Raw genomic sequence first — 17,205 nt, 5'->3', positions numbered from 1 at the left:
TATCTACAAAGTTTGAACGAAATCTAGCCGTTTAAAGTGGGTCAAAATCGCGCCCAAAGAAGTCGGTTACAAACATACAGGTGAAGCTAATATAAAGCCTATAAAAAGACGCGCGGCTCGGGTGCGGGGAGAGCTGCCACTAACGACAATCCGGCTCCCTTGGGCAGCGCCGGCTCTAAGATAGACAATGTTATAATATCGACAACAGAGGTTAAGAGATGCGGTGCCGGCTCTTAAAATGACACAATGTTTGAAGATTCTGTGAACCTACTTGTATTTTGAAATGTGAATGGCGCGACTAGTTTGCTATAGTTATTTTCATAGTATCATGTCCTGCGGTATATTGATATGGGGCAGTGCAGCCGATATTAATATCATCTTTGTGTCTGCAGAAGAGGGCTATTCGCGCTATTTATAACCTAGGTCCTAAAGAATCATTAAGAGAAAAATTTATGTAAAGAAACGAAAAATTTCTTGATAATGTTATGTTTGTACATAAGCATATTAGCGAATTTTCTAGAAACTGTGATAAATACAATGTTAATAGTAGGAAAAATATAAAGTTGTTACGCCTACAACTCAGTTAGTAAATTTTTTGTGGGGTGATCTATTTGCTTTTCCAACAGGATCCTAGAAAATTTACAAAACAAATGATTTACGTTATTCAAAAGAATTATTAAAAAAGTGTTAAATGAAATGACTTTCTTAATCTCAATTCCCTTTCACAGACTGGGAATGGAGCGAACGACCTCAGGCTGTACAGTGATAAATTTTATTATACGATATTATATTGTGAGGAAATGTTATCTAAAAAAAGCCCACCGTGTTTCTTGCGGGTGATAGATTTTACATTCATATAATGCGATTTTAAATTCTATTTTGAATAAAAACATTTGAATTTGAATTATAGTAATTCATTCGTCGACCAAATTGGGGACGTTTTGAGAAAAGGAGAGTTACCAAGCACCCGCAACCGGCGAGCATGTATGAAAAGAGTAATGAATGTAGAAGAAGCGCGTGAGGTTTGTAAGGATAGAAGCAAATGGCATTCTATTGTGTCTGCCTACCCCGACGGGAACAAGGCGTGAGTGTGTGTGTGTGTGGGAATTATAGTAATAATTAGATGAGAACTGTGAACTGTGAACTGTGAACGAAATCATAATGCAGTGTTAACAAAATGTAGGTAGGCACAGGCACGGGCTGGCGCTCGTAATTCATAAACCGCACTAAAAGCAGACATGACATCTAAATTTAAAGGCCGGCAACGCTCCTGCGATTCCTCTGCATGAGAATGTGGGCGGCGGTGATTACTTACACACCAGGTGACCCGTACGCTCGTTTGTCCCCCTTTTCCATAAAAAAATCAACTAGAGAATAAATTAACAACATGGCTAATATAAAATTGTTTTTATTCAATAAATGATTATTTAAATTTGAGGAAAATTGATTAATAAATTTGACATGAATATTACTGTTTTATTAGAATTATAATTGTATTGCTTACTTTATAATACTTATCAATTTTGTATAAAATAAAATTTAATTTTTTCTATACATATAAATAAAATTGGGAGTGTCTGTTTGTAATATTGAAAAAACCGTTTTTTACTACATGTATACTACGTACATACACCAAAATAAATTTTTTTACAATTTTGTGTGTCTGTCTGTCTGTTTGTTCCGGCTAATCTCTGAAATGGCAGGACCGATTTTGACGGGACTTTTATTGGCAGGTAGCTGATGTAATAAGTAGTAACTTAGGCTACGTATATTTTAGAAAAATTATTTTATTTTAGAAAAATAACGTAATGTTGCAATGTCCAAGAAACGGTTTAACTCTAAAAATAATTTATATGGCAAAACAACGTTTGTCGGGTCAGCTAGTAATACATATATATTTGCATGCCTTGTATGCATAATAAGAGAAACTTAATCTAAATAAACTAAGACCGATTGTAAAACTGACCTTATTCAAATGCAAATAAAGATTATTTTTATTTAAAAAGTAGTTATACAAATGTTATCAGTTTCTTACATTACTGTCCAATACAGGCAATAAATTCATAGGTACCGGAGGAAACGTTCCGTATTACGTTAATGGTTGATAAGACAATGAAAATACTATTATTTATTTCTGTTAATTAAATTTTTTAAGAAAAATAAGGGACGAGACGAGCAGCTACGTTGAGCTGATGGTAATTGATACGCCCAGCACATTACAATGTAGTGCCGCTCAGGATTCTTGAAAAACCAAAAAATTCTGAGCGGCACTTCAATTGCGCTCGTCACCTTTAGGCGTAAGATATTAAGTCTCATTTGCCCAGTAATTTCACTAATTAACAACAAAATAATACATAATGTAGTGTTTATTGTACACACAATGTAACATGTGTGCTAACTGCCAGTTGACATTAGTCACGCACCCGGCGGCAGGCACCGCACCGTGACGAGACGTGGTCCGGAATACGCATCACACGACGTAAACAAAGATTTGAGTGTTAACTGTTAAGTGTTTATACGTCGCGTACAGTCGTAACGATCACTCGACACGAAAGCCGCATACGATTCCTCGCATTCTCAGCCAACTGTATATATACCCAACAATGAAGTGTACAACAATTAACATCTTATTCGTGTAATTTGGCCAAGAAACTCCCAAACTATAAAGATCGTTTGCGATGCTTCGGTATGCATGATATATATATAATTTTAAAATTAAACATTTTTGTTCCAAGAAGACTGCCCAGGTCCAAGAAATACACCCCATTTATAATGAGTCCAGCACCGTCTAATCTGGGCCTCAATTCTCCTTTGAACAGAATTACAGGTACTTACAACGCTGTTCATAACTGCACTGTTAATGGCGATGATAATTTTATTAAGGGTGGCCAAGCTATTGATATCTTCTCTGATCACATTCATAGCTACAAAAGAAAAATACAGCACTCTGTTATGTCCTCACACTCTGTTATGTACTAGCTTTCACTAATATGTGTAATATGTCTAATTTTGCAATTGTAATCGTTTTAGTTCTAATGTATTTACAATGATTTATTTGATGAGCACTTTCTTCATAGGACGAAATTTAATTTATTTTAATTTAAATTTAATTTCTCATAGTTTTAATAAATGAAAAATTTTGAAATACTATTTTTTTTTAATATATATTGATTATTAATTTTGCTAAAACTCTGTTTGTGTTCGTTTGTTAATTGTTCTCGATTTGCACCTATAATTGGGGTGTCACTTAAATAGTTATATCTGTGTTAGTTATTAAGGAATTGTATTGGTGTTCACCCTGTTGGAGCAATAAATAAATAAATAAATCAGCGCGAATAAATCGCTGGAAGCGCGCAACGTGTATGTGCCATACGGAGCGTCATACTATTCCTATGTGTCACTGAATTCTGCGGGAAATAAATCGCTATGCGAACATGCTCTACTAGCTAGTCTGGCCATAAATGATGTTACAATTAAAAATAAACAAAATATTACATTTGAATTTGGAACCTGTCATTTTTATATGATTGTTCATTGAATTTTCTCATTAATGCGCCAATACATTTTACAATATTTGGCGATATTAAAATGGAGTGGGGTGATAAAGAGAACCGAATCGCTGTGATTGCGTGACATAAAGTAGGTATGGAGCCAAATGCAGACTCTCCATATGCTTGATATTAGTAAAATGTTTGTGTACCGGGCTATTAATAGGTACAATGAGACCTGAGAGATCCCCTGTTTGTGACAGAAAAAGATCTGGCCGTCCACGTAGTGTTCGTATGAAAAAGGTGGTCAAAGCAGTAAGAGAAATAATTCGAAGAAATCCTGTCCGAAAGCAAAATAATTTATCTCGGGCGATGAAGATAGTAGCTAGAACCATATCGCGTATTTTAAAAGATGACTTAGAACTTGCAGCTTATAAGAGAGGTACTGGTCATTTCTTAACTGATAATTTAAAAAAGAAGCGGTATGCAAAGGGAGGTCACAGAAAAATCTTGTTTACGGATGAGAATTTTTCTACAATTAAGCAACATTTTAACAAACAAAATGGCCGTATTTATGCTCAAAACTCTAAGGAAGCTCCCCAATTAGTCGACAGAGTGCAATGTGGGCACTATCCAACTTGCAGAGGAGTGACTGAGCCAGACTTTCGTTAAAAAGGTATCAAAACATCGGCACAAGTGTATCAAGATACCATTCTTGAGAAGGTAGTGAAGCCTCTAAACAACACCATGTTCATTAACCAAGAATGGTCTTTCCAGCAAGACTTGGCTTGGTTGGAAACGAGCGTGTCGGACTTCATCAGAGCTGAAGACTGGTATTTATGGTCTGTTTTAGAAAGTACGGTTTGCTCTAAACGCCATGATAATATGGAGTCCCGAAAATAATCCGTACGATTGGCAGTGAAGAATTTTCCCGTGGAAAGAGTGGGCGCTTCTATTGATAACTGGCCTCAACGTTTAAAGGACTGTATTGCAGCCAATGGAGATCACTTCGAAAGAGAGAGGAGACATTCCATCCTGCGTGGCAGGGTGACGGTCGTAGTGCACGTGGTCGAAATCTTCACAATACTCCGGGAGGCATCCAGATTACATTAATATCGTATTATATAATAGATGTCATAGGTATATTGTCAAATCCTTGATATTACAATAATTTCACTAGTGATATTATAATAATTAATGGTAGATTATCAATTGACTTCATTTCTTACAATTTAACGGCCTGGTTTTAGTGACCTTGTAATGTCACGGGTACACTATAGTGATATTGTAAGGCATTTTATCTATATACTAGCTGACCCGACAGACGTTGTTCTGTATAATAAATAAAATAATGTTTTTATATGAATTTGTCAATAATATATCATAACAACAAAAATTATTTCGTAAAATATGCACCCTGCTGTCGTAATGAAATTGTTTCACAGCAGAACTGTCAAACCGTGCGTCCATAAATTCTCTCATGGATATTATGTATGGACACATCAAAGGAAAAACAAATTTGTTGTTTTTATTTAATTTAGCAGCATTTTCCTATTTATTCAACCTTTAAACCTTCCCTGCACTTCCACAAATAATTCAAGACCAAAATTTGCCAAATCGGTCCAGCGGTTCTCGAGTTTTAGCGAGACTAACGAACAGCAATTAATTTTTATATCTATATATATATATATATATATATAGAATATATGAATAAATAGGAAAATGGTCAGAATTAAATAAAAACAACAATTTTGTTTTTCCTTTGATGTGTCCCCGGTCAATCAGAAATCAAATTGAAAGAATAGTTTAAAATGAATAACTAATAAGAATTGTTATATATTTCTAACTTTCTCAGGTAAAAAATAAACTTAATTTTGGCTAACTACGGTTGGTAGATTAACAACAGTGGTTAACTATCTATCAGATTATTTTTATGTAGACTGATAAGTCATATGTTTGAGAGTGACAATGAAGTACATAGGCTTAAACTGCAACGGGTTCGTGCAAATCAAACAGCCATAAATATTTCGATTCGAGCTGACAAAACAAATGCCGATGAACCCACAAGGAGGTTTAATTCAGCCACCATTGACGAAGTGGCTGTTGTTATTGTGGGAGAAAATTTACAATCTAAAGCAATTATTCTTATTTCCAATATTTGTTTTGTATGGACATATTTTCTATTATTGACAAATTCATTAAAAACGTTATTCTGTTTATTATATACAGAACAACGTCTGTCGGGTCAGCTAGTTTATAATATTTTTAATGGTCATTAGTTTGTGAGGCCGTCTCTGATTGGTCTGTTTCTTGTTATCTTAAAATTATTATTTTTTACTCATGCATCAGTGTGATACGCTAATTGTAATCTAAGTGAATCGGCTTTCAAGAAATGAGTTGGCGGTCTTTGAGATGGGAGTATGTTGTAGAATTGAAGGTCTCTAAGTAAATGTAACGGTTTGATTTGGCAATACGTGCGTTAGCTAGTGGTTTAATTCAAAATACCATGGAGCTAATGTCAACCGTGGCTAACTTTTTACGACTTGTCAATCAAAATTAACAAACAGTTACAATAACAATAAACTCGCTTTTTTTTATAATAGGAGGACAAACAAGCGTACGGGTCACCTGGTGTTAAGTGATCACCGCCGCCCACATTCTCTTGCAACACCAGAGGAATCACAAGAGCGTTGCCGGCCTTTAAGGAAGGTGTACGCGCTTTTTTTGAAGGTGCCCATGTCGTATCGTCCCGGAAACACCGCACAAGGAAGCTCATTCCACAGCGTTGTAGTACGCGGAAGAAAGCTCCTTGAAAACCGCACTGTGGAGGACCGCCACACATCCAGATGGTGGGTCAATCGCTTACCCTCTCTGTCTTGCTGCATCTCCGTTAGACATGTTCTTTCCTCTCGCATGCTTAGTTTTTTAATACGCTAGTATAAGTGTGTGATCGTATCTGTTGTCCACACACACTCGTCTCATCATGCGGCTCCCGCTCACGCGCACGCGATCACAATAACTTTCGTTTTCAACCGCGCTCACATCCAAACCAACAACAACTAGCCAACTTACTACAGCATGCACTTTCAACGACAGTCTGTAATATTCTAATCCTTTTTTTCTCCCTAATCCGCCTTTAGACAAAATGTAACTTTGATAGGATCGCTTGTTCGTCTTTTATAGAAATAAATATTGTGACTGTTCATTGTCAGTACATTTATGAAATTTTAATGAACGTTCACAAAAATCGTCACCTTCTTGCTCCTAATGGTGAATTTCATTATTATAACACGAGAAATAAGGGATTGCTTGTAACTAATTCTAGTAGGCTTCATAGGATACATAATAGCTTTAAGGGTAAAAGTATACACTTTTATAATAAAGTCCCAGCCACTGTTCAGGCATTATCTATAAATAAATTTAAATGTTTTATTAAAATTGGCTCCGTCGTGAATCCTACTACTCCACAAGTGAATATCTAAATAGCAATGACAGTAAAATATTGTATATTTTATTATAACAAGAGCGCATAAAAAGAATGCTGGGAGAGTTCTTTGCGCCGCTTCTTCTCTTTCAGAGCGCAATTTGTTTCCGAAGCGGAAGTAGTATATAGTATATTAGAAATGACATCAAAAATAATTCTAAAGAAATCAATTTTGAGAAAATTAATGCCTTTTATGAACATATTTTAAATTCAACCCACCATCAAACTATAAAAATTCATCTCACTCGTCTCTACTATCTCTATCAACAAGTACCAAGCCTTCTTATATCCAAGAAATAAAGGCACAGTTAGGCGCACCGTGATTCTGGCTAATACTCATGGTATTAGCCATTTATTGCGTCCGTGAGAACATAACGGCTGCCCGCGTATGTTGAACACATCAATAGTCAACTTAATTACTACTTTACAAGTTTTATAAAGAGAAGCGGAGTCGTTCTCACGCTGGCGGTATACAGTGCGGGTGTAGACTTTTGTACATAAGCGGGGGTCAAGAAGCTCACAGTAAGTGTTGACTCAACCGCCCATGGACATCCGCAATACCATCTCTGGTTTCAGACATCCGTTGACGGCCTTTTAGGCTGGAGTATGCTCTTAGCTTGAAAGTCCCAGAGTCATATAAGTTCGGGACAACTGCAGCCGGTAATTAACTCCACATAGAAGCTGTGCGAGGCAAGAAGTTCCTCACAATAGAATTGGCAGAAGTCAACGTGATGATGGTGGAATTTCGCATTTAGACGTAATGTCCGGTGGTGGAATTCAGCTGCTGGTATCAACCTGAACAACTATCGCACGACACGCCACAAGTTAGGATATCATCCCCACCATCTGGATGTCTGGCGGTCCTCCACAGTGCGGTTTTCAAGGAGCTTTCTTCCACGTACTAAAAAGCTGTGGAATGAGCTTCCTTGTGCGGTGTTTCCGGGACGATACGACATGGGTACCTTCAAAAAAAGCGCGTACACCTTCCTTAAAGGCATATAACGCTCCTGTGATTCCTCTGGAGTTGCAAGAGATTATCACTTAACAACAGGTGACCCCCGTATGCTCGTTTGTCCTCCTATTCCATAAAAAAAAATTAGTATTTGCGTGAGATAGATAGAATAGTTCTCGATGACACCATTCAAGAAGAATGACCCCCGTCCAACGTTTGCCGCCAGTGGCCACTTCATAACACTGTCTGTCCCGGGTTTCATCAGATAATTTGATGCCCAATTAACTTGTAGCCATAGTACTATATGTGCTCAATTTGACTTAAAATAGAGGCCGTTGAGTTTCTTGTAATATGTTCTTCTCCGAGCTCTAATTTTTCCGAAGATATGGCAGATTCAGTCATTTAAAAGAAATATAGTGACGATTCAAAGCGTAGTTTAAGCTTAATTGAATAAAGTATGTAGTTGACGACCGAATTCTTATATGGAGTAATTACAATAGCCAACAGTTCTCCTTTTAGTAAGTGATAACTTTCAGCCGTTATGTAGAATTCTCTTTATGGGAAGTTGTTGTTCGTGGCCGTATTAGTCATTTGCTCAAATAATAATCAATGGGGTATTGTTCTCGGAGACATACGCGCGACCTCGGCCGCGAGTGCTCCCACCAACACCGCACCATATAGGGCAGCGAACACGCGGAACTGTCACACACACACACTACTGCGTGCGTGTTGTATGTGGCGGTGAAACTAGCACAATAGACATTTGGTCAAATGACTGATGCGGATTATCAATTCCCGGATGATGTTAAAATGGCTGCAGATAGTTTGTCTGGGCTATTTGCGCAATTATCCCTTTTTTATGACAGTAAGGGACGAGACGAGCAGGACGTTCAGCTGATGGTAATTGATACGCCCTGCCCATAACAATGCAATGCCGCTCAGGATTCTTGAAAAACCCAAAAATTCTGAGCGGCACTACAATTGCGCTCGTCACCTTGAGACAAAAGCGCCCGTCAAACCGAAACACAGTAATGCTTAAACATTACTGCTTCACGGCAGAAATAGGCGCCTTTGTTGTACCAATAATCTAGCCGGCATTCTGTGCAAAGGAGCCTCCCACTGGTTGATTGTACTAATTAAGCGTGCCAGTCTATAATCCTTTTCAGATTTCTACAAGCAGGATATATTGTGTTCGTTGTTCGGCCAAGATCCTGCACTCCGTAAGCACATTCAGTGGTGCTCTTTTGACTCCATGAATTCTCTCAAAAAGGAGTGTCACAGCTGTGGCAAAATAGTTTTCCCTATTACGTCCCTGTGTAATCCGATCAGGATACGTGCGCGTGCCTGACGTCGGAACTCCATTCTCTGGTTCCTTGCGCCTCACAGTAACGTGGGCTTATTGGGTTTAATATTTGTACGAAATTATGACTTAATTTGAGAGTGACATAATTATGGGCAATAGTGATTCCGATACGTATACTGGGTTCAGATAAAGAAAAATCAAACTTTGGTTGATTTTTTATCCGATTTGGAATATGCCTATACTAGCGTACCTATAGACGACCTGAAAACCTAATTATGCATGACTTATTTTGATTTGTCAATGAGTGCGTTAGCTAATATAATATTAGACTCATTTCTTTCTTTTTCTTTCTTGATGTAACTCCGTTAGAGATGTTCCTTTCTCTCGCACGCTTTGTTTATTGTAAGTGGTTGAAACTATGTACAATATTTATATGTTGTTGTTGTTTGCGTTGTAACGAATTTTGTTTGCTCATATCTTTATATATAATTTCTGGACGACCAAGCCTTGCTCGGATTTTTAAGAATGTACAAAACTTTAACAAAAAAAACTGATAGGACATCTGGATTCGAACCGGGGTCTTCTGCTTTCCGGATCACCTAATATCCCATCTGAGCTTGTTGCGAAATTTACCTTTCTATTTTTCTAATGTTCTTGTATGTCTCATTAAAACACGGATAAAACGACATTTTTTTTAAATTGAGACCTAGCTAGATCGATTTCTCGCCCCCGAAACTATCTGTATACTAAATTTCCTTAAAATTTTAAACGTTAGAGCCGTTTCCGAGATTCTGAGTATATTCAAGAAGTGCTCGTTTAAAGGTGTCCTGATGATAAATCCAGTGCCCTGATGCTTGTTTTCTGTGATCTAGTGAAAGGATTTTAATAGAGATTTTAATTCGATTTGGGACCCATAATTATTTTTATTTCCATTATTTTTTTTATATGGACATAGTTTCTATGAGAGAAATTACTGACGCACGGTTTGACAGTTCTGCTGTGAAACAATTACATTATAACAACAGGGAGCATATTTTACGAAATAATTCATGATGTTATGAAATATTATTGACAAATTCATAAAAAACAGTATTTTATTTATTATGTACAGAACAACGTCTATCGGGTCAGCTTGTTATTATAATTTCACGCCTAACTCTACCAAAGCCGCACCGGTTGTGCATTTCGCAAGCATTGTCTGTGTTTGTGTTTGAAGGGCACCGTTATGACGGTACTGAGCTACTGACGCTTAACGCCAGTTAATTTCATACCTAATTTTAACCTATATTCAAACATTTTATTCATAATATATATGTGTGTCTGTATAGATGTAGTGTATATTTTTTAAATTTGAAATTCATAAAATGTACGTCCGGGCGTTTGGACAAATCTCCATTTTAATTGTCTCTCTGCAACACATACTACCGCACCCGTCCCACAACGAACAATGATACAATTATTAATATAAATGTTAATTATTGTTACTTTTTGCATGACTACATGCAATAACGACCGTTTCGAGACAACATGAAATTTCCTAAAAGATAAGTGATTGTTAAACTGTAAATAATAATATCGTACGTCACATAATCCGCAACAATAAACAACCGAGATAATTTTTTTATGGTAATTAATGCATTTATTCTCGTTACATCTAAGGTCCATTGTAACATATTACTGCACAAATTAATTTGTTAATGATAGGGCGACAAGCGAGTCAAGCTAAATAAGTCCTTTACTCGCCTCTCGACTCTGGTATCATGTGGAGATGTTTTTTTTTTATGGAATAGAAGGACAAATGAGCGTACGGGTCACCTAGTGTTAAGTGATCACCGCCGCCCACATTCTCTTGCAACACTAAAGGAGTCACAGGAGCGTTGCCGGCCTTTAAGGAAGGTGTACGCGCTTTTTTTGAAGGTATCGATGTCGTATCGTCCCGGTAACACCGCACATAGAAGCTCAATCCACAAATTTGTAGTACGTGGAAGAAAGCTCCTTGAAAACCGCACTGTGGAGGACCGCCACACATCCAGATGGTGGGGATGATATGATATATGGCCTCCGGTCCTCGACACTAACCTATGCGAAACATAGCGGCACTAGGCCGCTACTTCACGCCGGTATTCTGTGCGAGTGTGGTAAGTAACCCGGACGAGTCTGGCCAGATTGTGCTGACGTCATAAGACGGCAGCGTGACTCTCCAACTTTAAAAAGCCCGTAGTCGCCTCTTACGACACTCTTGGGCCTGGGACTCCCCTGTTCTTTTTACGCCCCGGGGAAGCACAGGGCGATGTGGGCTCTCTGTACATTTTCTTACGCATATAGCACGGCGAGCTTTCAGAAGAATTATTCAGTTTAACATCATTCATGTTAGCACCATTTAAATGCTCACAAAAGTGTAGTTAGTGTTGTTAGATATTTGTTGGTAGCGCGGAGACCTAAGTCTATAACGTATTTATACAGAAGAAAATTCGTTTCTATGTTACGCTTTCTGCCTTAACTATATTTATATAAACTGATCATATTAAATATTTGCACACACGTTTCAGAGATAGAGAATAATATATAGAAAATACATGTCCCGAAAAATTTAAGTTCGCCCGTTACACAAGTGTTCAGATGAAGGATGCCCAGAAATTTTTTTATTGGAGAGTTTCTCTGTAATCCTCCCTGATTATATAAAAACGAACCCCCTTATTCATAATGGTCCGCTAACTTTAAACAGCCGCTAAGGAGTGTTTTTTCTCATTCTGACTTAGGTCAATAGAAGAGGAGTGAGATTTAGCAGACTATTATGAATAACGGGGGAAGTATACATTGTATTTCCTTTGATTAACGGGAGTGTTACACATTTAAATAAAACACTTTTTCAGGGGGACTGAAAATAAATGGGGGACTCTAATGTAAAAACAAAGTTAAAACTACCCGCGTTTTAACCCTTTAAAAAGTGTTTTATTTAAACATTGTTCGTTTCTCTGTTACGGCTTACTCCGCCCTCCTACCAACTACTCACTTGTACACGTCATTGTACACAATTAATGACAAACAACATTTTTTTACGAAATTTAAGAGTTCTCGTGAGAGTCCGATACGGCTGAAGCTAAAATGATAAAATATGTAACACGTGCTCTAACACTGTAGTGTAGGACATAATATTTTGAAATGTAGGTTATACAGATAGGTAAGTAGTGATAGACGCCATCGTCGAAGCTCTGGGGCTTCCGCGACCTTCACCCAGCTGCGTTGCACGTTCTAAAACCACGATCACGAGTAACTTGATACGACTGGATTATCGTCTATCTATCCGCTATCCGCCAACGTTACACAACTAATCTTGACTGTCTTATCTCAATGATTACCTATATTACGAAATGTCATTATTATTACTGATGATAAATTATAAAAATATTCTTAATTCTTATCGTCGATATTAATTCGTTAAGTAAGTATTATTATTTCACACTATTTTCGGAGTTGTACAGCGCAAGACGGATATTTATTTGGTTGCGTAAGAAATCTGTAGAGAACAGCTAAGAATGAATAAATTAGAAAGTGCTGTGTGATAAAATTGTTTGTCAACAGATGAACCCGCAATATCTGCCATTTGATTTTAATGTCACTGCTAACGCTATCATTCAAGGAGCGACTCTAATTTCTTGTAACTAATTCTAGTAGGCTTCATAAGATACATAATAGCTTTAAGGGTAAATGTATACACTTCTATAATAAAGTCCCAGCCACTGTTCAGGCATTATCTATAAATAAATTTAAATCTATACTAATATTATAAAGCTGCAGTGTTTGTTTGTTTGTTTGTTTGAACGCGCTAATCTCTGGTACTACTGGTCCGATTTGAATGATTCTTTCAGTGTTGGGTAGTCCATTTATTGAGGAAGGCTATAGGCTATGTTTTTTTTTCAAGATTAGGGATCCGTAATAAAATTGCTATTTTGTAACACAAGGTGTAAAATCGAAATCTTTTTTTTGCGTGCGCTGCAAAAACTATTGACAATAGAACAAAATGATGTACAGGCTATAATATAGGCAATATTTTATTACTTATAAAACTATCGCGTGAATTATACTTCATATGGCAAAACAACGTTTGCCGGGTCAGCTAGTGTTTTATAAAAAAATGGCTTTGTCGTAAATCCTATTACTCCACTGCTGAATATCTAAATGATCGGACAGCCTGGGACTAGATTGTGATTATTTTATAGCGATAGAAATGACTGTACAATATTGTATATTTTTATTGAAAAGAGCGCAAAAAAAGAATGCTGGGAGAGTTTCTTGCGCCGCTTGTTCTCTCTCAGAGTGCCATTTATATCCGAAGCGCTAGTAGTATCTAGTAGTTATTAGAAATGACATCAAAAAGAATTCTAAAGGAATCAATTTTGAGAAAATAAATGCCCTTTATGCCTTTTAATTGCTTTACTAATCATTAAGGTATGTCTTTGTGTGTTTCACGACCATGAATGACTTCGAGCTGTTCTCAGATCAGGAGACAAGTGTGTGTCTACATCTTGATAATCTCAAACAATTTTGATTTGAGCAATAAACATATGTAAACAGGGATTACTATTGAATAAGTTAATAAGTCAACATCTTAATTGATAACCCTCACTTCTGCGATTAAACGTTGGCTCTTCCACTGAGCCAACTGTTCGAATGACGCATCATACATAAATCTTGTCTTTGCAACTCTCAGGTTGTGGCTTCATCATGAGAGTTGATTTTGAGATTTATCAACTATACGTCATGTGAACCGTTGGCTCAAAGGAGGAGCGCTCGCACGGAACGCGAGAGGTCGCGGGTTCGAGTCCCGCATCGTTCATAAATTTAATTTGTGCAACTTCTTAATTATTTTAATTTTGTAGTACTATTATAGAGAACTATGAAATTAATTAATAATAGTTGTATAAGACTCATTCACATACTTTCTAAGCAATTATTAATGTGATATCGGCCTACATCATACACATACACTATGTTATTATTATATCTAACATATAAAATTCTCATGTCGCGGTGTTTGTAGTTTCCTCCGAAGGGGTTGACCGATTCTCATGAAATTTTGAGTGCATATTGGGTAGGTCTGAGAATCGGACATCATCTATTTTTCATCCCCCTAAATGTTAAGGGTGGTCCACACGAAATTCTTTAATTTTTTTAAATTTGTTTGATCAACACTTACTTTTGTATCGCGATTTTAATATTATTCTAATCCATACACCATCCACCATCGAATATAATGATTATTGTAGTACCATAAATTTTATGTACGATATATTTGGTAGGTCTGAGATTTGGTCTTCATCTATTTTTATACCCTAAAATATTAATTATTGAATTTTTTTATTACTTTATATGGCAATACAACGTTTGCTGGGCCAGCTAGTTATATATAAAATTCTCATGTCACAATGTTAGTTACCTTACTCCTCCGAAACGACTTTACTGATTTTTACCAAATTTTATATGCATATTCAGTAGGTTTGAGAATCGGCTACTATCTATTTTTCATCCCCCTAAATGTTAAGGGTAGTCCACACCAAAATTTGTTTTTTGTGTGTTTTTTGAAATTTTTTTTATTTTTATTTTATTATGATTCAGCATTAAAAAATAGATACAAATTTAAATTTTCGCCCTTTTAACTATTTTTGTATCACGATTTTTATATTATTCTGTTCCATCCACCAAACCGATTGCAAGATGGCAATCGAATACAATAAAATGCATCAAAATTTTAATAATTGATATTTTTTAATATGTTATATGGCAATACGACATTTGCTGGGTCAGCTAGTATTATGAATATATAAATGATATCTACAGATATTACTGTAAATTATTACTTGGTCAAAATAGTAGTAATTGGTGACAAAGTTAATCACAGTTTCTGACCACCTGTGTGAGTGATAACAATAATTCTGCTGGTGGTATAAGGATCATTCAACCTATTGTTAAACATTACTTGCACAAAGATTAACTTTAACTAGTTGAACTGTGTCAATACTTTACATTAATTGTGATCAGTAATAACACCCAAACTAATGAACAGTTTTTAATGGGGATTACCTCATGGAGTGCAGTTTAGTCCAACTTGAGAGATAGGATAGTTTTTATTTCGATTTGGGCCCAATAATTTGTTTTAGTTCCAATATTTGTTTTGTATGGACATATTTTCTATGAGACAAGACAGTTCTACTTTAAGCCATTACATAATAACAACAGGGAGCATATTTTACTAAATAATTCTTGGTGATATGAAATATTATTGACAAAATAATTAAAAACAGCATTTTATTTAATATGTACAGAACAACTTCTGTTGGGTTGCTAGTGTAGTATATAATAAACAAGAAATAAGTAATTAAGTTAATTAGTCAATAAATTGTACTGTTTATTTAATAATTGGAATAGATTTGGAATATCCATAATTTTAAATGATTTTTTCAGCAATAGTAGCAAAAATAAGCTTGTCAATGGTGTTTGAATAATTAAATTCATTATGCAACTATGGAAGTTAGGAATTATAGTCTTCATTAGGTACTTGCATGGTGTCTCCAAGATAATATGATATGGATACCTTTAAAAAAAAATCTAATCTCTAAGTGTCTCTCTCTCTCTGTAATCTAAAAGGCTCACAACACTCCAATGATTCCTCTGGTGTTGCAAGAGAGAGTGACAAGTGCATAATAAATCATAAATATGATTTAAGGAATAGATACTTAATTTTGTTGATGAAGCTATAACTGTAATTTAAATCAGTGGCAATGACCATCTTGCCACTCATAACAGTTAAATATTTTCAAAATTGGTTTGAATTAGTGAAATGTAAAAAAATTGACAAACCTACATATGTGTAATTTTGACCTTATTAAACGAAGTAGTTTTTGACTGGATTTATGTTATAATTTATTGTTTTAAAAATAATATACCTAAAGGTAGCATTAATAAGGTCACAAATACAATTTGTGTCACAAAATAGTTTGAAGCAAGGCTTTAGAGTATAGCCACAATCCAAATATAGAATATTTTTACTTATATGTAAACTTCTTTGAACCATCTATGGTCAAAACCACTATGATGTTGAATGCCTAAATTGTAATTATTTATATATTATACAGCACTCCTTAGTAGGATCCTAAAGAGAAATACGTACATTTATGTGCTTGGCTATTTGATCACTATTGTTTCTTTGTAGCATAATAAAGTTGATCAGGCACAAACACAGGAAATATCGAAATAAATAATTTATTCAGAATCTACACTATTGTTACGAAATATAAAGATGAAGTAAACTACAAGTTATTGTACGTAGCTTTCAATAGTGGTGCACGTAGCAGCGTTAATGTTCGCCAGGTCAACTGGAACGGTGCTGGTCACTGGAGGAGGAGAACCATAACTGACTCATTCTTGTACTTACCAGCAATTAAGGTTCTTTATAACAGATAATTCTGACTGTTTAGTTCTTGCAATCACCATTTCCTCTGTTAACCGAGCCATTTTTCAGTCACAACACAGATCCAAGGTACAAAACTGTTAAACCGATAAATCACTCAAGCCGTACATTTTCAACACAAATCCACAACAATCACTCGGGACATTCATAGAAAAACTGAGTGAGTAATACTAATCCATGCTCGACCGTGGGAGTATGCCATGGAAAATGGAAATAATAAAAACTACAAAAAGCAAAAACACAGCTGTACTGTCAAGTGTCACTTCATTTTTTAAATAAAATTTCCATCTATAATCTGTACCGTCAATGTCAATGTGTAGTCTGTACTCTGTACTGTCAATGTCAGGTAAAGCATACAGTTTATCGTTACAAAAAAGTTTCACTTCAAGTAGAAGATCTTACTCGTGGTCAACACTTAAGTCATTTAATTTCATATTGATCACCAGTCTAGTGAACATCGCATGTCTGATTTAAACTACTCTCTTAAAGCGAAAAAAAATGGTTTTTGTT

At 35.9% G+C, this 17,205-nt stretch overlaps 1 protein-coding gene across 1 annotated transcript in view; it reads right to left on the bottom strand.

The window, feature by feature from the left end:
- The window catches only part of LOC126971432 (cilia- and flagella-associated protein 410), a 43,895-nt gene extending 26,982 nt beyond the window's left edge, over positions 1-16,913 (bottom strand). The window contains exon 1 of the mRNA XM_050817752.1: positions 16,660-16,913. Coding sequence (XP_050673709.1) covers positions 16,660-16,739 — 80 coding nt within the window. The 5' untranslated portion in view covers positions 16,740-16,913. The remainder of the gene's footprint in view (positions 1-16,659) is intronic.
- Positions 16,914-17,205: the final 292 nt, after the last annotated feature.

The sequence above is a fragment of the Leptidea sinapis genome, chromosome 23, assembly GCF_905404315.1.
Source record: "Leptidea sinapis chromosome 23, ilLepSina1.1, whole genome shotgun sequence".
Classification (NCBI taxonomy): Eukaryota; Metazoa; Arthropoda; class Insecta; order Lepidoptera; family Pieridae; genus Leptidea; species Leptidea sinapis.
The sequence above is the reverse complement of the archived record's forward strand: the minus strand, read 5'-3'. Positions and strand labels throughout refer to the sequence as shown.